Below are 23629 nucleotides of genomic sequence, written 5' to 3'. Positions count from 1 at the left end.
CAAGGCCGAGTACAAGGGGAGAATGACGTCCCGGGATTTGCTCGAGAAGCATCTATGGATGCAAGCCAGCGTTTGGCTTGTGAGGATGGCTCCTCTTGTGTTTCTGTCTCTTTGTTTGCATTTTATGGAGCTAGAACTACAGCAATGGTCTCCACAGAAAACCAGACACAAGGGCTCACAAGGGTTATCTGGGTTGAGAGGACCTGCAGAAGCAGGTTGCATAATCCTGGACACGACAGAAAATGAAGGCCACCCTGAAGATTTTCAAATCCCAGCTTTGAGAGTCAGCTGGAGGGCAGGAGCCCAGAGAGGAGCTCGCTAGTGTCATTTCAGAAGTCAGCAATTACAGCACAAGCCACACAGCTTGGGGAAAAGCTGCATGAAACGTGTTCAGCCAGCCATTACAGAACAGCCACCAACGTGGCATCTCAGACTGCCCACCTGGAGAGAACACTTGCTTTTTCCTATTAATAGCTACACATTAATCTATTGAACCAGGTTTGCTGTTTGTGATGTGTAGATAACAGGTGCTAGCGCTCACCCATGAGAGGGAAAAAAAAAAAAAAGCCCTGCTCCTCACAACACATCCTAAACAGCTCTAAAAAGGAAGTGGAAAAGACAAGTCTTAGCATGGCGGAGGGAAAATGGATTCCTAAGTTTCTACACAGGCACTTAAAAAAGGTCACATCAAAACTGAAAGATCAATTTGTTCCCTGGCACCTTCATCAGTTATGCATGAAAGAGCAGACTGGATACTTAGTATTCATAATTTGAGACATATCCTTAGACTGGAACAGGCATTTTAAATAGAAAAATGAACTTATGGTATTTTTTTGTTAGTGTCACACTGACAAAAGAGACGAATCTTTGTAAACTCCTATCTGCTCAGCATTCAGCACCAGCCCGGCTCAACAGCACACTGAAAGAACGGTCTATCATTCGGGGTTGCTGTATTTATTTGTCAACATCCTGAAATGAATTTCTCCATTTTGTTAACACAGTAATGAGATGTTCACTGGGGAGGCTGTTTCCACAAAGTGGAGAGAAAAATGGGGTAGAAGACGCAATTATGTCAGGGTTAGAGTGATTTAGGTCTAGAAAGTAGCGCTAATAATTATTCCGCCTCTTCCACAAGGGGCAGCGGTTAGTGCAGTAATTTAGAAATTCTTGCAAATTAGGATTTATAGCTTGGGCTTAGATCCATGTTTAGCGCTACAGAAGGCCCCCATCAGGGGCCTTTTTCACCTTTAGATGCTGCTGCAATGTGTAGCAAAAAGTCAAGGAGCCTTAACGGGAGGTTGATTCAGCATATGCTTACCAAATAATTAGTCACCTGATTATTGTAACACCGTGGCCATCATTCCTTCACATGTATGCCAGCCCATGAAGAGGTTTATTCTACAGGTGTTCCATATGTTGCTTGCTCCTTGCTAGCCATGAGTGGAAGGGGCTTTACGAAAAGAGTCACGTGCGCAGAGCAAGGAGGCACAATCATTGTTCTTGCCACTCTGACTGCACAAACCCATCTGTCACTGGTATTCCAAAAAAAAAGGGTAAAACTTTTATTTTCTCGTAGATAATTTTTACAGCATAGGCTTTTTAAACTATGTACATACAGACATACCATTGTGCATGTAAGTATACACTCTTAGGATCTCTAGAAAAAGAGGAGAGATTCCCATACAGACGAATCCTCTTGGTCCATTGCTGCAACAAAATTCTTTCTTAGAAAGATCACAACTCCCCAAGGAGTCAGAAAAGGGTGTTTGCTACAGTTACTTTTGCATAGTTTGGGTGCTGCTTTTACAACAGGAATAGACTAGATATACAAAACCTAAGGCAGCTGTCTTGACTAATTCATCCACTTGCAAGAGACTAATGACAGAGACCCAACAACTCATGGGCAGAGCAGCTTGAAGATGTAAAGGTGCCTTAACACACTTTTGTAGGATGCACAGACTTTACAGCAGGCATGATGAGTCAGCTTCAGAACTCCCTCGTACCTTATCACAATAACCTTTAGAAATGCATTGACCAACTCGGAATCATTCAACTGTTTCCTAATAAATTCTCTGCACTGACGAAGATGCTTTTCACTTTGTACGTAATTTTAAGGAGAGACTGTTAGAAGAGGCTGCCTGGGGAATGAATTAGTGTTTCAGAAGCAAGTTACAAATCTATAAAACAGATCAGTACATTTCACACAAGGCCACAAATGCCACAAACTGTGGCTGGGTAACCATTTAGGATCATTAAGCTTAATCTTTTAATTAGCATAATCTTTATACCTCCATAACATATTTTCCAGTTCAGAAGTGTATGAAAACAAAGATCCTTCAGCTTCATAGGAGAAGCAAGTGTTGACGGAAGAAGTATTAAAATAGCATTTCAGTTTTTTGTTGTTTTTCACGTATAGGACTTCCAGGTAAATATTGGTTTTGGCTAATCCAATTCAGCAGTCTACTTCCTGAGAGGCTCGACTAGAGGTACTGGTATCGAGACCAGATGAAGGCAGCCAGAAGCATTTAAGCGCTAGACTTGTTATGCTATTGGATTCGTCCAATGCTGGTTTAACAGAAGCCAAGTTGCTATTAGGGAGCTTTTTGGCTATTAAGGTCATCAGTGTGATCAAATCCTCGTACTGAGAGTCACAGTGAACGTTATAAGTGCAAGAGATCAGTTTTGTGACAAATCTGCAGCATGGCTGAGTTTTTTGGATCACCAACTTACGGGAAGAAGAGTGGTGACAGACACCCAGCCTGTTTTGGATCATGCTTCCAGCTCCAGTTTCAAAAACCCAAAGCTCCAGGTCTTTGAGCGAGCAAGGCAACTGCAGTCTGAAGCTGGCAAAAAGAGAGCCAAAACAGCTCACTGATGGCTGACAACTATGGGGCTTTATCATGGACAGTCGCACAGAAAGCAAAACCTGTTTCCTCTTTGATTTTAATACTGCCAGCAGCTGCTGTGTTTCTTGGCCTCCCAGTATATTAAGAAGGTGAAGTGCAGGAGACAGCTGCAGAAGTAGAGCTGTTTAGGAAGCAATAGATTAGTTACAATTGTGCTTACAACTGTGCATACATACGCAGAGGTTTGTCTCGAAAATGTACACACGCACATGTATGCAGAGGCTTTGGTGTCGCGTCGTCCTTTTCAGAAGAGAGCAGGCACTGCTGAAGGCTCTTCCCCTGGCATATTACAATCTAATACTGTGCATGTGACCTAGGCAGATGCTCTCTGAAATTCCCATAATGCACATAAATTGCAAGGTTATTGAATAAATATATTCAAGAGCTTTTCGTGGTTTAGAAAAAAAAGCAAGGTAAAAAAAAAATAATAAATGCACTAGGTGTCTAAGGCTTTGGTCTAAACAGTTGTTGGTGCCATAACAGCATTAGTATAATGGTGAACATCCACTACAAGCAGCCCCTCAAGAGCATCAAGGGATGTGCGCTCAGTCCAGGGATTTTTAGTGGTGATTCTACTGCAAGCTGTTAGCTGGAGGATGTCCTCAGAATCCAAAGAGGTCGTCTTTCTCTGCCGCATTCAAATCTATTTTGTTCCAGTCCACAGGCGAGAGGGTTTCTGCACTCTGGATATCCTGAGGACTCAGGCCAGTGTCCAGGACATGCGGGTTAGTTCTCGACTGAGCAAGTCTACGGGAAGCAAGGGGGGGGGGGGGGGAAAAAAGACAACTAATCATCCTCAACCAGAAAGAGTCAGCTTAGAGCTTGTATGCTTGCTGCATCTCTAATGCTACAACATTATCTGCAGCTTCACACTTCAAAGATTTTCCCTCTACCTTGAAAAGAAATACTTCTAAATATGGGAAAAAAAACCCTAATATTGGGAGCCCTCTGAAGTTTTCAGCAGCTTCTCTGCTGGTTTGTCAGAAGGTTCATACCCTGAACGCATTCTGTAAATTTGCACTCTGGACTTCCTTTACATTACAGGTCTGGTAAAAGGCTGCCTTTTTTCTCTCCAAACTATCACTGACTAGGGCATCATTAGCCGCGATCTTCTCTCACAGGTGAAAGGATGCACTAACCAAAGCAACCAGCCTCATTGAAATGACTCAATTTTCACCACGGCAGGAATAGCTGAACAAGCTGCCGCTGCGGTAATGTGCTGCTCTCCATTCATTCCAGCGGTTCCCCACGATGCTCTCTCTTTCCTGGGGACTAACTTCAATTTTAGCTCTTCAGAAAAAAAACAACCCACAGTATTTTTCAGCAGTGCTCAGATACAGCAGTGCAGTGATAATCTCTGAGGTCTTCTAAGTCCTCTTTAAAGAGGTCTTTGTTTTTGGGACAGTCTAGGTGCTTATGGAAGTGAACTCCTCCACAGTCTGTGGACTTACAATACTAGATCTGGGATCTGAAGAGGAAACTTCAGTGTACAAACCCACCATGCTAAAAAGTAGGCTCAGATCCGTGGGGCCTGTTTAATTAAGGTGTTTAACAGTCCATGAACTGTCAACTCTGATTTGACCTCCAAAAACCATCTTTTTCTTTTTTACTTGACAAAAAAAGGGCTTAAGAGAAAATACAGTGTAAATGCTTAAGGATTCTTGTGATTTATTCCACTCCAGTGGGAACTAAGTAGATATCCTTCTTATAGCACTTGGAGTCCAAACCCAGAACATGGGAAGCATGCTAGCAAAGCTGACAATTTGCATCCAAGCAAAAAAACACACCCTGTTAGGAAACTGGATTGCAGCTCCTTTAATGCATGTTATTTTGATATAGAACTTCCATTTCCAAGACAGCTGTACACCCAATGCCCGAGATGGGAGATAAGGTCAAAGACTCAGCTTCATTAAGGCTACAGCATGCCTTTTCTGCACTGCTCTAAACAGAAGTAACCTTTATCGCTGTAAGAATGGTTGAAATGCATCTAGAAGGCAGATTCGCACAATTATACTTAAAGCACCAGATCAAGTTTTCCAAGAGCTTGTCTACAAGGACACATACAGGCAACTTTCCACTGCTTTAAATCCCTGAATAAACACTCTTAATCATAATTACAGTGGCTTTTACTTCCAAGGTAAGCTAAAATTGAATTACGGCCCCCGTAATTCTGAACAAGAGTGGCCACATGGGAGCTTAATGCAGTTTCACCAACCCACTCGAAGGTCTGGCAGAGCACAGTGGCGTGAAGAAACAGGCTTGTCTCAGGCCACATCTGTGTGATAAAACTTACCGTTCCCAGTAGCAGTGCTCTGAAGTACCAGGTTGCCTCTACTCTTCCTGAAAGTCATCTGCTTCTTGCTACGGTCAGAGACGAGCTACTGGGCTACAGGGACCTTTGGCTCATCCCACTAGGGCTGTTCTTATGCCTCCTAGGCTGGAAGCAGGTAGTCACATCTGCACCAACTGGCTAATTGGTGCTGTCATCAGCAATGTTAATAGCACTTCCCATGTGGTGCAGGGAGGTGGCTGCACAGCTTCTGGTATAGGACGTAATCACCCAGAAAAGCATGGGGCACTTGAGTACACCAAGGCTGGGAGCTGTACAGGCATAGCCCCAGAGTCGGGCCTTTGGCCTGGACACTTGGTGCACTAATATTATTTTCACGACACCCTAATATGGGGCAAGTTAAATCCGAGTATAGGGAGGTCAGACCAACATCTCTCTTAACAGCACAAGAATTGGAAACTAGCAGGAAAACCCGCATATTAAACGCCACATGCTAGACTCTCCATTCAAACACAAGGAGACATGCTCGCCATGCGACATTTGGGGAATTAAAATTCCCCACTGCACACATCTATCTCCATCCTTTAAAAGGTTGTCAAAATATTTGACTTATCAGCTGGCCTCAAAGCCTTTCAATTAGCCGCTGGAGCGCTGATGGGGCTGCTTCCCAGGTCAGATCACAGCAGCTGATTGGATTAGAAACGTTATTAAAAACTAGTTACTTGTCGAGTCTCTTGGGTCATCCCTCATGATACAAAGTTGCAAAGAGAGTTATCAGAATTACCTGGAAAATGCCTCATCAAGACCGTCGTCCATTTCCTTTGTTAAAAAGACAAGAGAAAGATGGTTGTTAAGCTAATGCACAATTGTATTTAAAGATCTGGCTCAGCGTGTTGGCATAAGTAAGACAAGAAGCATTGATTTCCAAATGCCTAAAGCAACACTTGGTATCAGCACTTCCACTTTCCCCAGATAAAGGACTTTAGAGACATCACTGAAGCTTTTGCAATGAGCAAGGACAGCACTGATTACGAAGGAGTGATCCAGTATTGCCAAATGCATTCATTCCCATCACCTCTTTCCTCTCAGCTATCCTTTCTCAATCCCTGTAGCTAACCTAGAGTCAGATTAAACCCCACTGGAACCAAGGGAAGACTCAGGGCGCAGACAGACATAACAAGTACACTGCTATCAGATGCTGCTGCTGTTGCCTTGTCCTACACATACAACACAACTGCTGCCTTGTGATGCCAATGTAGTGCACTCGTAAACTTTTTGGCACTGCTGCCAGGCAGCATCTGCCCTTGGGCAGAGGGACATCACATGGACTAAGTACCCACTTGAAACCCCAACATTGGCTTGGTTTTCATTCTGTCCCTTGGCCCCAGAGCAGATTTGGCCCCTCAGGAGCTGCTTCAGCTCCATGCTCAGGTGCAGCTTGGCTCCAAGAGATGGATTCAATGAGCTCTCCACCAGACCCTGCTTTTTACATCTGAGACTGAGAGAACAAAACTTATTCTGACTGAAAACATCTGCTTGCTCTTTATGAACAGACACATTTCAGACCGAGCCAAGACTGGGAAGCAGGCGGCTCCGGAGGACTGAGCGAGTCCACTGACTCGACTCAGCATTTCAAGCTTCCTCTGTGCAAATGGCAAAAAATACATTTGCTTTGTCAAGAGAAAAGGCTTTGGACTCAGCACAATGCTTTAAGCATGTGCTGAGACAGGACGTTTGAAGAGAAGGCTGTCTGCACAGAGCTGCACAGGGGGGTGACTGGACACAATGCTTCTTGAAGATCTTTTCATTGGAGGCTTCCCATGGAAAGCATTTGAATGCTACTGAAGAGAAGGTTCTTTCTACTGGTGGACTAGGATAGCACTGCAATGTACTTCGGCTTTATACTAGAAGACTGGTTTAGGATACCGTTGCAATGGACAACACGATTACTCAACAGGTAAAGTGACCAACCGTCCCGCATTTTCTGGGACAGCCCCAATATTTTAGGGCCCGAGTTTTGGTTAAGCAGACATCCTCCTTGAACACTACCAGAGCACCAGGCAGCATCCAACTGGGTCTGCAGCAAGGCGTTGCCTGGCACTGCATTCGCCGGGTGATGTGCTGGGACAAATTAGCTCAGTCTCTCAGAAGACAGAACGGCACTGCCCTCGCTGCAGCAGTACGGCAGTTATAGTAGGCAACTGCTGGCTCTGGAGGTCCGTGGGGCCATTCTGGACCAAGTCCTGGATTTTGTTCCTTGCAAGTTGGATGCTTAATCTACAGGAGTTTTTGAAGTTGTGGAAGCATTTATGAGGTTGAAGCTAGTATAAAAAAGTGGAGGTTCTGCAAGTGGGAAGCAGGTGCAGCTCAAAGGCTCCCAAGTCTTGCTAAGCTATTAATGCTGTTCAGAACAGCCACCTCTCATTTTTGCCCCCAAAGTTGCCAAACTTGAGCTCAGACAGGCAACCTCTGCAAACAAGCTCCAGCCTGGGGACTCCACGCATGGAAGTGCCCCATCACTGCTCCAGAACCAAGTACTGTACATCTCAGCTACCGCAATGGGCATTAATGAGGCAGTGTTAAGCTGTTGGGTCCCAGGCTTTGCAGATCATCGCAAACAACAGATTTCATGGCTGAAGTACTGGTGTATCCACGTTAATACGTACAGCAGCTCTGTAAATATGATACCTTATGTGAGTGTCTAATTTTTCAGAGTGTAAACCCTTACAGAGCTGCTTGAAAGTTGGATGCTTAATCTTTACTTGATAAAGTAAATATCTAAGCATTTGGGTTTGTGAAACTAGTTTCCAGTCTTTCCTGTTAACTTGCAAGAGCCTAAAACAAGGCAGCATGTACCCAAATCTGAGCTGCTTCTACCGGGATGGAGAAGCCTAATTCACTTGGATGCCTTTGAACAATTCCCACATGAACAGTTTACATGGGGTGGAAGTTGTACACACAGTGCTGCTCCAGGACTTTGTGTAAGGGACACCCCTGGCATGACGATGCCCCACACCCCACAGAGGATGCAATGTGCACCAGAAAGCAAAGCTTCACCCTCAGGTAGCTTAAAATGTTCTCTAGCCTTTGCAGCAGGGCGGCCAGGGCCCAGTACACTCACCCAGACAACATTGTTGTTGACGGAGGGGCTTGGTCCAAACAGGCTGTTCTCAAAGCGTGCAGAGTTTGTGTTGACAGTCAGGGGAGATTTGCCAGTGTCTTCTAAATCCAGCAAGTTCCCTGTGGCAACCGCTGTGGACACAGCAGAGAAAAGAACAGCTAGCTTGAGAAGGGCTGACTTATAGTCAGGCTTATAGTCGGGACAGTGCAAGGGGCAGTTAATGGTGGCAGCACAGATACGTGCTAATACCTATTTAGGTGACCATGCCCCAAGGTGGGGTCCCATGATGCCAGAGAAGGAGCAACCCAAGCCCCCACAATTTATACTCCAAAGACTTCTCTCCACTGCTGTGCCTGGCAGTACGACCTGCAGAACATCACCGCTGCTCCTCAGAGAGGGCAGGACCCTCCTGTCTACCAGCCAAGTTGAATCCCCTCTGCCAAGTAGTGAAAGCATCTGCTGCTGTCTGGCCACCAGCAGAAGCCATGTGTCGACAGACACTCCTGCACGCTCCCTTGGGGGAGGAGGAGGGACTCTGCTCTGATGGCGCACAGTTGTGCAAAGCCATGTGGGGCTGCCAGAAGCACATGGAGAGTCCACAATCTAAACCAGGACCGGGTAAAGCTGTAGGTTACCGTGCACCATCCCGTGACAAGAGCAGAGTTTTGCTGAACTTCAAGCCCTGACTGCAAAGCCTCGCTCAGGGGCTAGGCTGTTACACAACCAGTTTCCTATAGCCATGGTATCCTCTTGCCCCTGCAGAGTGCTTATCCAAGCCTGCTGTCAGCTACAATGTGCTCCTTCAAGTACTGGATCCTCCCATGGATAAATGAGACGTGCCAGTCTGGAAAGGAGCCCAGTTTAATGCTGTGTTCCTTTGTGCCAAATCCCCTTATCTCACTGGTCAGCGCGGAGGAGAGAGATTAGCCCTTGTCCCATTTCCCTTCAGCTCCAGGACTGCTTTGTGGTATGCCTTGCAGAGGGGGCTCCTGGGCTGGCCACTGAAAAGAACAGCCGGCCTTCAGGAGCCCCTGAGCCTTGCGCTCTTTAGCAGGCTCTACAGAGGAGCCTGGCTGTAAAATGAAGCAGGTGAAGTTTAACAGGACTCTCCAAAAGCCCTGAAGTTTTCTGATAGTAGAAGGCATTATTACTTGCTCTAAAGAAGGGCAGGCAGAGACTTGGGAAGACTTCCCAGGAAGCTGAAACAGTCAAGGCAGAGGTCAGGCTGCCTCTGAAAGTACATCTTGAACAGCAGTTCTGCAAGGGGAAGAGCGTTCCTCCCCTCGTCAGACCCCGGATCAGATCCCGGGCCGCGTATGCAGAGTGGCCGGGAAGACCTGACTCGATTAATCTTCATGAAAAGCAAGGGCAGCGGGTTAGATAAGACAGCTTGAGAAAGCAGCATCTGAGGGACAGAAGGGGAGGAAAGACAAGCAAACAGTTTTCCTCCCGTCACAGGAAATCTGGAGCACAGGAGTCAAGGACCACACAGTCCCCTTTGGAGATCATATGCTCCACAGCCATTCATTTTCCTGAGGGAATCCTGCCCCGAAGTTACAGGACAGTCGCAAGCCATTCCCTTCAGGTGCCCTGGGCAGCTCCTTGGGGAACGTATCGCCAACTGGAGCTACCTGAATCCCTGTCCGCAAGCCCCCAGAGCATCAGGATAAGACCCACGGAGAAGTCAAGAGCACCCCCCTCCCCAAACCTTCTCTGGTGCTGACATGGAGCTGGCTCTGCAGAGCAGGGGCTGCAGTCGGCAGCTACTAGTGAGGTAGGAGCCTGGGCAAGCTGCCATCTCCTCCCAGGCTTGGAACAAGAATCCACACAATTACCGCACTGTTTGCTCTGTATTAGCCTCCATATGCCCCAACCCAGAGGAACGGAGCCAGTCTCCAAGCCACTCTTCATTGGGATTCAGGTCCCCTGGAAGCCAACGCGACAGCTTTTTTGTGGGTCACTTACATCCTTTAGGGCCGGTGAGACCTTCCGCGTTTGGGCTGCTTGTGCCTTCTCCATCCAAGATGGACTTTTCCCGCTTCTCTTTCTCTGCAACACAAGGAAACTCCCTCATTAACTGCGGTCGCCAAAAGCAGGCATGTCTGTGCTGAGAACTCATACACCTTCTCTGACTCCCTCTGCAACGACTCGAGTTGAGGTGGCCTCAAAGGGAGGGTGCCTTGAAGGGAGCCCAAGAGCAGAGGCTCAGGCTGCCCCCAGGGCATCCTTACTGCTTTATTTCCAGAGTTCACAACAGGGCAAACAGGGCTTAATCCTGCAGAGGGACCAAGCAGTCTTGCTGCCATGGTGCAGACGTAACCTTTCACTCATGGAAGCACACGAGATAGCAGCCCCCCACCCCGAGTCATGTCCTCAGGACATATCATTTTGGTACCTGGAAATCCTTCCCCAGTCTCCAGAAAACCTGGCGCTACCTGGGACGTTTCAAACCAATTCTTCTCTTCCCACTTCAGCCTCGTATGGCAGCACACAGGGCTGTATGCACGTTTCAAGCAGACGGATCTGCATCTGAAAGGGGGAAGAGGCATCCCCAGCTGGAGGAGCTGCATCCAGTGGACAAAAATCAACCCTCCCCTTACAGGCCTGAAGTATGGCACGTGATGAGGAGAGCAATGTAATGATGCTCTAATGCTTCGAGGGACATGGCAGGCTCTACAGCAGCTAGGTGGCAGGTATCCAGATGGCACAAAGCCAGCATCATTCCTGATGCCTTTTCCCCCCTCAGGTTATACCTTCTGAGAAACACAGCACAAGCCCCGATTGCTTTTTCCTTGAGACCAATACGGCTACAACCCGGATACCTAGCACAGAACCTGCCCTTCACGACCCGCTAAGGCTGCTCAGCCATGGGAACCACAGCACTCAGCTCCTCTGGGCAAGACAGGCAGCCCCTGAACAGAACACAAATCTGGCTGGCATCCGAGCGTGAGAAAGGGGCACGTGTCAAGCTTACATTTGGGCCAAAAACCTGAACAGACTACCCTGTTACGCTGCTGCTTGTTAGGCACTATGCATATTTTATGTGCTCGTGGATGGAAGAAACAACTGTCGGAGACACAGTCACCCTAGCTGGGCTCAGGCTGGCAGTGGCTGGACAGTTGGCAGCTAAATCTAGCCCCTGCAGTCAGAGCCAGGACAAAGCCGTGGTTCTCTGAGCAGCGCAGCTGGAAATCTACTCTTTGCCCCCTATTTTGGGGGGGCCCAGTTTAAAGATCACTTGGAAGCATAAGCCCAAAATTATTTCCATATATATATATAATCTTGATATTGCAAGGCGCAGAGATAGGCACTCACCTTCCTTGGATGCTTGCCACAGTTCAAATGCTACTTTGAATGCTTGAGCTACTGTTAGGGTAACAGCCTGAGCCTGAAAGACACAGCAGTTATGCAGTACATTAACAGGCAGTTTCTAGTGTAGATTTAAGTCAACTGGAGGTTCTGCTCTGCTGATAGAGGCTAACCTGGATCTTACTAGTTCCCTGATGCTAGGACTCCCACACTCCTTTATTTGAGAGAGTAATCAAATATTGATGGCAGCAGGGATTCGCAGCTCCGAGGAAGACAGCGCTACAGAGAGCCGGCTGCAGACATGCCTTCCTCAGTATAACAAATATATCATGGGAGGTGAGAACTGGCTCCCATTAAAGTGCCCTTGAAAGTCTAGGAACCTAGAGGCCTCATCCCATGTACTATTAGCCTCTCCCATGTGTCCCCATCCCGAGCAAGAAGGATGATTTCTAAGAGATCCAAGAGATGTATATCGCCTAGCCTGCCACCGTGTTTGAGCCCCCATAATCTTTACAGGATTTAGGGTCACAGCTTCCTTTGGAGGTGGTGAAGTGAGGCAGAGACAGGCTAAGAGACTTGACCAAGGTCTCATAGGGTGCCTGTGGCTGAGCAGGGGCTCAAGCCCAGTCTCCCACCACACCTGGTGTGCTGTCCTTCTTTGATCTTAAAGGACTATCTGACCACCAAGGGCATTACAAACAGCAATAGAGCTAAATGGACCACGTGGCTCTGACTTGTTTCTATGAAGGCGCTGAGTGGCCTCTAATGACCGACACTGCAGATCAAGGGTTAGATGGGAAGTAGCAGTTTAGTGACACAGCCCATCACCAATCCCCCCTCTGCCCAGCTATCTAAGCCTCTCCCTCCCCTCTCAAGGCAATTCAGAACTAAGACCTGGCATAATAGGATCCTATGAGAGAGCCAGAAAATGGGGATGAACAGATGCCTCAGATGTTAGAGCATGGAGTTAAAATCTTATTTAGCACATTAAAGACACACAGAAGACCTTCCAAAGGCACAGAAGGCATTTAAGGCACTCAGCTCCCAGCAAAGGGTAACAGGAGCTATATCTGGCTGGAATCCACAATCCTACCTAGTTATAGCCACAGCAAGCTTGGCCCTCTGGTCAATGAAAAGATTTAATTATCATCGTGCAGCCGACTCCAGAACACACAGTTCTGCAGCTCTAAAAGTGCTGACTTCAGGATAAGTGCATTTCTCCCCACATTTACAGACATAAGCTATACTGCTAGAACTACGCACGCACACCCTTCCTGAGAGAGGAGGACCAGCCCCCATCCACCTCCCTGAGCAGATGGTACCACTACAACCCAGAGCTGTTATGATCGGCCCCTTACGTTCTAAATAGCAGCAACTGCCATTTAGACGCGTGACACAGGATGCCAAGTGCACCAGGCAAGACAGTGACACAGGATGCCAACTGCACCAAAGAAAGAAGAGTTTGCTAGAGATTGGACCTAATGTTTAGGGCTAAGTACAGACAGTCAAAAAACCTACTAATACTTTTCAAAGCTAACACTTGTTAGAAGCTTCATGGTTTCCCTTTGCTTTTATACATGCACAATCAATCCAATATCTGAAGTCTAGAAATGCTTCCTCACTGCTTTGGGGAAAAGCCCAGAGCACTTTCTGAGAAATAAATTATCCCCAGGGACCCGGTGGGGAGGCTTAAAAGGGGGGGGGGGGAAAGTCAAACCGTTCTGTGCCAATTAAATCTCACGAAGTAGCAGAACTCATTTGAATGTCGGAGCTATTTACATCTTTGATGGAAGTGCGAACACTTTATGGCAAAAACTTAAATATGGTAATTAAGTATGAAACTCCTCACAGCTGTTTACAATTTAAGCTGTCACATCTGAATCAAGTTTAATAGACCCAGCTACCATTGAGAATTGCCCATGAACTAAAAATATGGACTAATTATATGCCAGAAAGTGGTAGCTATACATACATTCAGGGCCCGTGCCCTGTGTTAGAAGGAGTCTTCCATGCCTAGGTTTGGGAGAGTGCTATCAGTTTACCTTTTATCAGCATGGCATTCACGCATCTTATGAGCAGACAAAAAAAGATTCTGCTTTCTGCTAAAAAAGGCCTTGGAGAACTTTTTTATTTTGAGGAAGATGTATTGAGTCGATGTACCAGGGAGATAATTCTTTTAGTGCTGGAAAGATTTAAATTTTAATTTGCAGAGCGAGCCTTATCTTGGCAGTGCAAGGCTGGGGCTGTGCTTTGCAGCAAGGAGAGACAACTTGCTATTCTCCCCTCTCCCAGAAAAGTGGAGAAAGGGACAGAATATTAACGTGCCCATTCGTGGCTGGAGCAGCTGGCTGCGTGGCTGGAGCAGCCGACTGCATGGCTGCATGTACCTGTCTGAGAGGACTGTCTAATGTACGCTTCTGAGTTCAGGGAGTGTTTGGGCTGCTTCTCCAGAGACAGCTGATGTCTCTTCTGTTCCCTCCCTCCTGCAGGGGATAATAGCTGGGATGCAGTAACCCCCCGTCCAACAACAGTTGTTGCTGTACTCTCTCTCCTGGTGATACTTCATCTCCATCACTAGGTGCAGGGGAAACAGGACAACTACAAGTCATTCATCACTGTGGATATGAAGCCCCCTGCCAGCACCGTGGCAAAGTGCCTGGGGGGCAGAGCTGCAGGTGACTAAGCACCTAAGCTTGGCAGGGGGCCTAGGGAAAGGGTCTGCACGGCTGTGAATTGCCCTCTCCCCCCCATACACACAGACTTGACACCCAGCCCTCTTCCAAGCCAGACTCTCCGATATATCACCCCCCTGCCTTGGGCTGCCCGTTCAGTCTGCTTCTGAGAGCCAGCTGCTTTCTATGCACCCTTTCCCAGCTCATTCCTGGTGACCCGCTTCTCTCCCTCACCAACCCGTAAGCATTGGGCATGCACCCCTCTTGGGAGAACGTTCCCCTCTGGAGAGGTCCTGAACCAGCAAGGGAAAAGAAACAAAAGCCACAGGCGTTCATCCCCACACCCAGCTAGGATCCTTAAGGTCATGTATTTCATGCTGCATGTCAGGTACTGCACGCTGATGCTTGCTACGAGGACTCTACTAAATCTGCCGTCAAGTACACCATTAAAAAGAAAAGGCATTACAGGCTTCAATAAAGAGAGCTGTTAAACTTGAACAGCAGAGCCAGGGCAAACACTGAGCTAAGCCCAGCAGCAGGGGCTAAATGCTTCCCATTAACCAGAGGGTTTGAGAATTCGACTAGTCTTTGCAGTGTTTTTCGCTCCCTGCAGAAGCTACTCAGTACATGAGATTCACCGAGGGCATCGAACAGCCGTGAGGATTGGTGACAAGGCAGAAAGAGCCGCTGCCTCGGACCCTCTTCAGCCAGGGAGATCTCAGCATTTCCTGTCAAAGTCTGGGGAACGCTCCTCTCTCGCTCGTGGTCCTCAGGAGGAAAACCTGAGCCTCTGGGATTATGAGGATAGGAGCTTTACTCCCCAGCTGGAGCAACAGAGGCATGAAGGCTCCAGTTCTGTTCCTCTTGAGGCACTGGTCCAGTTGACACCAGGAGGCCTGTTCACATGTGCTGAGTCCTGAGCGGGCATTCCCGGGACCAGAGCCCAACATTCAACATCCTTTTCCAATCTGCATTTCTCTGCCTAATAGACAACTCTCACCTGACAATAGGGATGGGGTCTTTTCCTTAAGGGTGCCTGTAGCCCAGCTGCCACAGCCACAGAGACCCCCGAACTGTGGCATAAATCAGCTGGAACAGCGCCTCAAAGACAAGCCACCTGCGTCTCAACCAGCAAGGGGCTTGGAGTGAGGCTGGGAGAATCAGGAAGCCCTCCAACAGGCTGTCTTTCCCATCAGCGTGCACCCCACTGTATTTGGCCTTTAACTACCTTTTACGTTCCACTTGGGCTGCACTGTCTGTGCCTGCAGGGGAGCATCTGTCCAGCTACAGCAACCAGCAGGGATACTCTTGCGTGGGCACTTTGTTATGCATGGGCATCTTTGTTTGCTGAATCAGGACCACGGAGCAAAGCCCCTTCCTAATGGTTTAAGCCCCAGTTTAGGCTTAGCACACAGAACCGCACCCGCACTTGTACTGACCATTTTCCGCTTGGTGCAGAGGAAGGCGTGACACTCCAGGTTCTCATTATGCTGATTCTGAGCAATGTAGGCGAACACTTTATCGTGGATCTTGTCTGCTGTGCAGTATGATATCCTGGAAGTCAGATTGAGGAGGAATTAAACATCTGGATGATGCCAGTGCTTATAGGAGAGCGGAGGAGGGAGTAGACAGCAGGAACAAGGAAAAAGATATGCTTCATTCAGATCAATCATCAAGCTTCTAGGCAAAAATACAGGCCTGGTCTTAGCCAGCTTCAGAAGCAGGGTCACGGAGGCAGCAAGGGAGCAGAGGCACATGGGGAACAAGGCATGTGTTTGTGCCCTGGGTATAACAGAGCAGAAGTGAGGAGGAACCTGCCCGTCTGCTTGGAGAATCGGGGAAGCCAGGGGGAATGTTTGAGAAGGCAAACAAAGCTCGTTGCCTGGGTTCAGTGACATGCCAATTTGGGGATGTTATGAAAGCAAAGTGTCTCTCAGGCGCTCCCCCCAGAGAGTCTGTTCTTGAAGCCTGCGCAGGAGAGGAGAGCCTGACTTATTCTGGGATCACAAATGAGTCTTGAAACTCCCCTGTGTGTTCTTGAGTCGCAGAGAAAGAAGCCGACATCAAGAGCCGGGCAAATCTGTCGGAAACGATGAGTCTCAAACTCCAGGAGAAGCTCTGATGGAAGCAGGCGCCCTCAGGCAGCCCAGGATACGGGGACACGCTCAGCCACAGCTTGAGGAACACCCCCTTGATGGAGATGCAGGATAAAAAATGGTCAGGCCCCTGCCTCATGCTGGGCAGGATCCTCAGAGCACCATCCCCTTCCTTCCACTGCCATTTTCCTCCTCACCCCACCCCAGCCCATCTGTGCCAATATGCCCAGGGAGAAACCACACCTGTCTTAAAGCCACAAGCTTGGCTGCTGGAAGGAATGGGGGAGCCAATACAATGCCACAGAACCTGGCAGCAATTTAAAGCATGGAGCCACTTCAGAGGTGGCCTCATCTACTCTATTGGTGGGATGGGCCCACGGCATGGATACTGCACAGGCCAGCAGAAGGACTTTTCTGCCTGTCAGAGTCAAACCTAGCCCCCTGCAAGCCTCTCCCACCCATGAAGCTGCATCTGTGCTGGGGGCTTGGACAAGAGAGCTACACTGGCAGGATCTTTCCATGCTTCTCACCACCATTGCCCTGCTGGCACAGCCCACAGTGCAGACTAAGCCTCAGGTCTAAAGAGTGGGAGGGAGGAAAAGCCGGTTCCTGTCTTCGCACAATGCTGGAGCACCCAGTCAACCCTTGCATTTGCAATCTGCAAGCTTGCTCTTTTCCAGAAAAACCAATGTCCCATTTCCCACCAGATGCCAAGACTTAAAAAGCCACATTCAAAATTTATTTTGCTTGCATTACTTCCCCGTTGTGCGCTAGGCTGCTCCAGCTCAATGGCCTATATTTTGTCTCCCTGAGTTGGGCTGTGCTTCGTTTTGAAGAGGCACTTGAAAGTTTATTCCTCTCCACCATTTGTTTCCAAAGAAGCAGCGCTGATCTTTTAATAATTGCAACAAAGCCTCCCAAGGTCAGATGAGCAGGGGCATGGCAAGCTTCCAGCAACCCTGGTGTTCAACTCAATATACCACTGCCATTAATTTTCAGGGGAAGTGTCATTCACACACCGCCTCGGAAGTGAATGGGTTTTGTAACGGGAAGACTGCTCCACAGACACAAGGCGTCAGGATGAAGAACGCCTACAGTGTTACGGGGACTGCATTTTAAACTGCAGCCAGTCAATTATGGCGCCAGTCTGAGCAACGGGAGTAGGGCAGAGATTTCAGGCACTGTTGTGGGCTAATAAAAGCGAGAGGCTGAGGCGCAAAGCCATCAAGAGGAAAATCCTGCTACTTGGGAGCACGGTGGCGCCCATGACAGGAGAAATTACTTACGGCAATAAAACAATGAAAGCCTGCAAGAAATATATAGAGGTAGGACCCTCCGTGTAATTCCTTAAACCGCAGTGCTGCTGTTTTAGAGGGGAGTCTCTGCTGTACATGTTCTCAGCCTCCATAAGACCCACTGACTTCAGTCAACTGAATCAAGAGGATGCCTTTATAGAAAAATTGATTGGAAAGGACAGCTTTATGGGCCGCTCTTAAAACATCCAGCTTGAATTTAAGGCAACAGCCAAACATTGGGAGCTCCAGTCACTACTCTCCCTAGCTGGATTTCTGTCCTTCTCCTTTGTATGCTAGCATAGTTCTGCTCTCACTCATGGCATCCATCCCCACGTTTGCTGCCCCCAGGCATCACAGCGGGATGTAGGGGCTTAGCTGTTCCCTTGCCTTTGCCTTTGGGGGCCCTACAGGGAGCGGGAGAGAGACCTGCCAGGCAAATGCCGCTCAGATGCTTTTTCAAATGACTATTGACAGAGGGCCCCTGGATTGAGCACAGCAGGCTGGCAGTTTCGTATGGACACAAACCACGCTGATAAGCCAAAGGGCACTAAAGGGAAGAAGAAAGGGGGGAAAGCATCAAGGGGTGGCAGAGGGCTAGAAGCAAAACTGAATTATTAAATCAAAACAGAGGTGGCTGAGGGAGGCACGTGGGCAGCGTCTAAGCAAATCTTGGGCCTGGCTGTCTAGCTCAGGATCTTCCCTTCAGCAGTGGCTGGTATTGAATGCTGCAGAGGCAAGCCCAGGACCTCAGAGCAGACTATAGCCAGATCATCGGCCCTCCTTGCTGCATTCAGTCCCATCCTGGTCTCCTCTAGCCAGAGCCCAGCCTGTCCAAATCCAAAGCCTAGTAGGAGGAGGAGCCAGTAGGATATGTTAGGAGCAGAGGGGGTCAACTGGGGAGCTGACGCCCACATTTCACACACGGGTTTGCTGACTTTGAACCTGCCACCGAATTAACCTGGGAAAAACCATCTGCAGCTCCCTGCCTGCCAGAAGCTAGAAGTCCACTGACAGGACCCAACGCTGGCCCAGCTCTTCCCCTCGTGCACTGCATCCCACAACGTACCTGTATATCGAGACGTTCTCAATCAGTTCATTCGTTCCGCTATCATTCAAGATGATCCCTCGAGGGGACACCTTCAGTGTCACTTTCCGTAGTTTCTTTCCACTTGCTTTAGCCTTGGAGCAGGAGGGGAAAGAAAGCAAACGCATGCATCATGGCAGGTACTTAGCATGATTCCACCCAAAGTTACACCGACACGGTGGATCAATTACTCTAGACATGGACCGGCTTGTTCTGGCAACTGTCAATCCTCTGAATCATGGTGTACATGCAAGAGGTCTATGTGACGATCACACCAAGTGTGCCTAGGCAAAATTATGAGGCAGTAGAAGCTGCTGTAGATTTAACACCCCCACTTTAGACCACTGGGCCAGAGTCCAAAGGCCAGACCAAGCCCCAGACATTCAGTGCCTTGATGGTTGTAACTTCTGCAACCAGAATGACAGCTAAGAACTGCTGCTGACTGCCTAATAACTCTGGCAGGGTGCATTTCTACCAGGGTGATGTCCATTAGCCTTCCTCCAACCAAGGAGTACCCACAAGGCAATGGAAGCCAAGGTTTTGAGGCACCCTATATTTGCCTTACTCTAGAGGTTGCAACATTGAAGTACTCTACAGGAGCTTTACCACGTTGCCAGCAGGCCCTCCAGTCAGATGCAGTTTACAGTCATACCCAGGACCAACGTACCAGCTAACAGCCAAGTTAATAGCACTTGTTATTATCAGAGATTTAATTTACTACAAGGTATGATAGAGCCCTTATTAAAATCTTACCTTCACCGAAGCACTGATTTATGTTGCCGTGGACGACAGATTAGAACATGCGCTCATCTGTAAAATGCTTAAACACTGTCATTTGGGCTCTGTGCTCTCAGCAGGATTATGCTGTATTGCTTACAGTGCCTGAAGGCTGCATGCTCAGGATGGACAAAATCTCTGGAGATATGAACTCAACCTGCATGGAGGGTTTGCATCCAGTACCACATCAAACCGCATGTTAGCAACCAGACTGGATGACATGCCATAGAAGACCTGCTACTAGATCTGGGATGATCCTATGTGCCTAGGCTGAGCAGCCTCTGGAGCAACAAGCCTATACCTACAGTAGACTATTATCTTTGGTTTAAATTGCCTTAAATCTCCCCATAGGGCAGTGATTCTCAGCCAGGGCGCCACAGCCCCTGGGGTGCTGTGAGATTCTTTAAAGGTGCCGCACAATACCAGCACTGTCAGGTATGCAACCGCCTATGCATGATTCGCAAGATGAACCCAGAGATTTCAAAGAGGAATCCAGAGTGTCACCAACATCCTGACCTGCTTGGTCTCCGTGGAGTTCTTTGCAACAGGAGAATTGCTCTAGCATGTTTCCATGGTCAAAAAATGGATGAAAGCCAAAAGGTGACATATTACAAAGGGGATATAGAGTTTAAGAGGGTTGAGGACACTGGCGGGAAACAACAGAATTAGGGCCTGACCCTTGACTTATTCCTTAGGGAAAGGCCCGCTGAGACTCAGTTATGCACAGTCTACACAGCAGTACTGTGGTCAGATGACCTGGCATAGGTACAGCTCAGCCAGCTGGAAGACACTGTCTGTTGTCAGTGTTGTCCCAGCATCCCTGGATGTCACACTGCCTGCTTCCCTGGGCCTCTGGTTTGCACCTCTGAGCCACCTGTGCAATATTTCTAGCCTCTGTGTTGGCAGAGAAAAGTACCATACAAAAAAAAGTCATACGGCTCCAGGAGCTGGGGCTTTCCCCCAGGTACATCAAGCCAGCCACAAAATCCAGCATACCGTCTCGCTGTCTCTCCAGATGAGGAATGATGCTCCCACACTCGTGCACTTTGCCCTGTGATACCTACACTCAAGCAGCTGCTCACCCCCCCGGTCGGGCCCTTCAACTGAGCCTGCTTTGCTGGTCATTGGACTGTTCCAGCATAGCATTAGCTTGACTGCAATCAAATGCTTACAGACAAAGCCGCCTGCTGCAACACTGGCTTTTCCAGAGAGCAGCTTTGCTCCCAGGTCTTCACTCAGCATTATGAGGCCCTAGGGATTTTTGTTTGGCAACAGTTTGTGGCTGTTATCCCCACTGCCAGCCTGTTGCTCTGACCTGCATCAGCCGCAGGCTTAGCTGCTTTAAATGTATTCATTTATGTATTTATTTCAACCGCCATTAGATTTAGAGCCAAGTCAAGGTCAGCAGTAGATCAAGTGCACTTGACTGGCAATGTGTGCATCCAGCCACTTGAAGCCCAGTGCCACGAACCTGGGGTTCCTCTACCCTGTAGGGGCAGAGAAGCCCCCTCGGGACAGGCACAGAGTCCCACTGAGCTGGCTGCACTGCGGGGAGCGGATGGGAATAGACTCTGACAGGGCTCCATGATGCTGTACTGGGACAGAAGTGACACGCAGTCGTGGAAAAGCCTCAAGAGTGGTAGATGTGTGCCCATAGTGGCGGCCTGGGGGTATGGTGTCTTGGGTACAGCCCAAAGGTAATTAGTGCTGAATTCTGGCCTCCTAAGTGCGGGCCACAGTGCAAGAAACTTGATAATGGAAAACATGGCCTCTGCAACGGGAATGTCCCTGCCTCCACCCCACCGGTCTAGAGTATCCCAGCTGGAGAGGCTGCTGGTTTCCTATACAGTGTGTGGCAGGTGTGGGGTAGGGGTAATTAACGGCTTGAAATCCATAGGGACACCTTCTCTTCCTAGGATGTCGAGTGCAGAGAGCTCTTACCAGACCAGGCATAGCACTTGACACAACTTTTAATCCCTCCAATCCTGCCCTGCAGCCACCCTCCTTAAGTCTCATGGGAAACTCCTTGAAAGGGATGTGTATGGAAAAGATCCTTTAGCTCATGTGGTTAGAGCATGGTGTTAATAACACCAAGGTTGCAGGCTGGATTCTCTGGTTGGACTAAATGATCTCTTGAGGTTCCTTCCAGCCTTACTTCTCCACTGAAAATATGGAAATAGATACATGCAGGATGTCTATGAACAGCACTTGCTGCGCGCAAACTTTGAACAGGGAGAGAAGCTTCTGTGCTGGTGACAGGGAGCTCCTTCACTAGGATCAGAGCTAGTCAAAAACCCCATCCCGACACTCACCGTTGCTACTATTCTCTTCACAGCAGCAGCTGAGAGGTCTTCTCCTTTGGGCTCTTCCACCAGCGTCATGCCCATGTACTTTAGGTTGAAGAGCATCCCCTCCAGCAGAGTCTCCCTGGTGTCAGTCCAGTTTTCTGGCAGTTCTAAAGGAGATTATCATTTTTTAAACAAGGGATTTCACTGAGAAGTCACGCAAACACACACCAGCTGCCTCCTCTACCTTACCTGGGTGTCAGAGGGAGCAGAGGAGCACATCACAGCAAAAGCTGTGACCAGAGAGACTGGAAAGTACACTGGTCATTGTATCTGCTACTCCTGGCAACCCTCTTACCGAGCTCTCACTGCACAAAGATTTCAAGTATCTTGGCTTCACTCAAGTAGGCCAACAGCAAAGACCGCAGAATCAAGGCCGGTTCACTCTGAGACACTCAAGAGCAAGACGAAAGACTCCCAGGCCCAGTTCCTTGTCGCTCTGCTTGACCTTAAGAACTAAGTTTGTGACCAAGGAGGGACATAAAGGTGACAACTGCACCCGCCCATGGGAGATCACGTATCATTCCTCAACGTAACTTGACTTTGGCTCCAAAGCTTAGAAAGCAAGCAACAAAAACTTGACAGTAAAACTAGAGAGACTTTGGGAGCAGAAGGCCAGTAACATGGCCACGAAACCTCCACCTTCCCTGGGCCTGCTCACACCCGTGCTAACCAGGAACTCCAGGCCAGACCTACAAAGGGATTTAGGTCCTTTGCCCCATCAAAATCAATATAAGGCACCAAATGCCTTTGCGAGCCTTCCCCGCAATTCCCTCGGGTCCCCGCTGCCTCATCCCTGGACATTTCAGGAAATGTTTCTTGCCAACAGCCACGTCACTAGGGGTAAGTCTGAAAAACAGCCTTGCTCCAGCTGAGTCACCAGAGGACAGCGTGACAGAGGACACAGACAACTCTGCACTTGTCTTGTGCTGCTGTCTGCCTTCCTCCCGCTCTCCTGAACAGAGCCCCTTCCTGCCAGCCAGTGCCCTGCGACTAAGAACTGTTAAATAGACTGTAATGTACCAAAATGTGTGCCAGGATAGTTGCACCTTAAAAGCCACTCAAGAGGCTTATAGCAGCACAAGTCAAGAGCAGGGACTGGAGCAAGGTTGCCATCCCAAAAGCCAAGCAAACCTAGGACAACGTTCCTCCGTCTACTGCCCACCTCCTCTTCTCTGATGACGGGAAGGCAGAGAGTTATTGCCAAGCTGGTTTTAATCCATCCCTCACTTTCTGCGTCAGCGATAGTCCGTGCTCAAGTCCTGGTGTAGGAGCCCTATGACCAGAGGCAAGCTTGCTTATGCTATCAGTTGGCCTCTGTTGGCTGCCTTCACTATCAGCCCTAAGCAGAGAGGAGGAGCAGATCACCCCAGCTTACCCGTCAGATACCGATGGGAAAGCAGTGTAATTCAGCAAGAGGAACGCCGTCTGAATGGTACAGAACATCCTCAGTTACTGAGTCCTTTGGAGACACCCGCTGAGAACCTGCCCGGATAAGTGAAATCACGGCATCTTGGAGGAATTATGCATGCTAATACACGATGCAGAAGGTACCGCCACACCAAACCCAGCGCAGCCATTAGAGAAAGGAGAACATACAAGAGAACAGTTCGTTCTTTGTACCACTGTACATTGCCAACCAGCTGAATGACAACTTCGTTGCACAATACCAAATTACAAGCTGGTAAAAAAAACCCCAGAGCAGGACAAACTGCTTCTTTAGCCAATGAACTG

At 48.5% G+C, this 23629-nt stretch overlaps 1 protein-coding gene across 1 annotated transcript; it reads right to left on the bottom strand.

Moving 5' to 3' along the window:
* Positions 1–1538: 1538 nt before the first annotated feature.
* On the bottom strand, positions 1539–22005 carry LDLRAP1 (low density lipoprotein receptor adaptor protein 1). Its single transcript, XM_019547640.1, has 8 exons — positions 21863–22005; positions 18756–18868; positions 15738–15852; positions 11633–11705; positions 10283–10366; positions 8318–8448; positions 5981–6015; positions 1539–3653 (listed from the first exon to the last, which is right to left on the bottom strand). The coding sequence occupies exons 1-8, from the start codon at positions 21956–21958 to the stop codon at positions 3509–3511; spliced, it is 792 nt and encodes a 263-aa protein (XP_019403185.1). The 5' UTR covers positions 21959–22005; the 3' UTR covers positions 1539–3508.
* Positions 22006–23629: the final 1624 nt, after the last annotated feature.

The sequence above is a fragment of the Crocodylus porosus genome, unplaced genomic scaffold (genome assembly GCF_001723895.1).
Source record: "Crocodylus porosus isolate Cpor-Errol unplaced genomic scaffold, CroPor_comp1, whole genome shotgun sequence".
NCBI lineage: Eukaryota > Metazoa > Chordata > Crocodylia > Crocodylidae > Crocodylus > Crocodylus porosus.
Note: the sequence above shows the minus strand (reverse complement) of the source record. Positions and strands in the feature narration are given on the sequence as shown.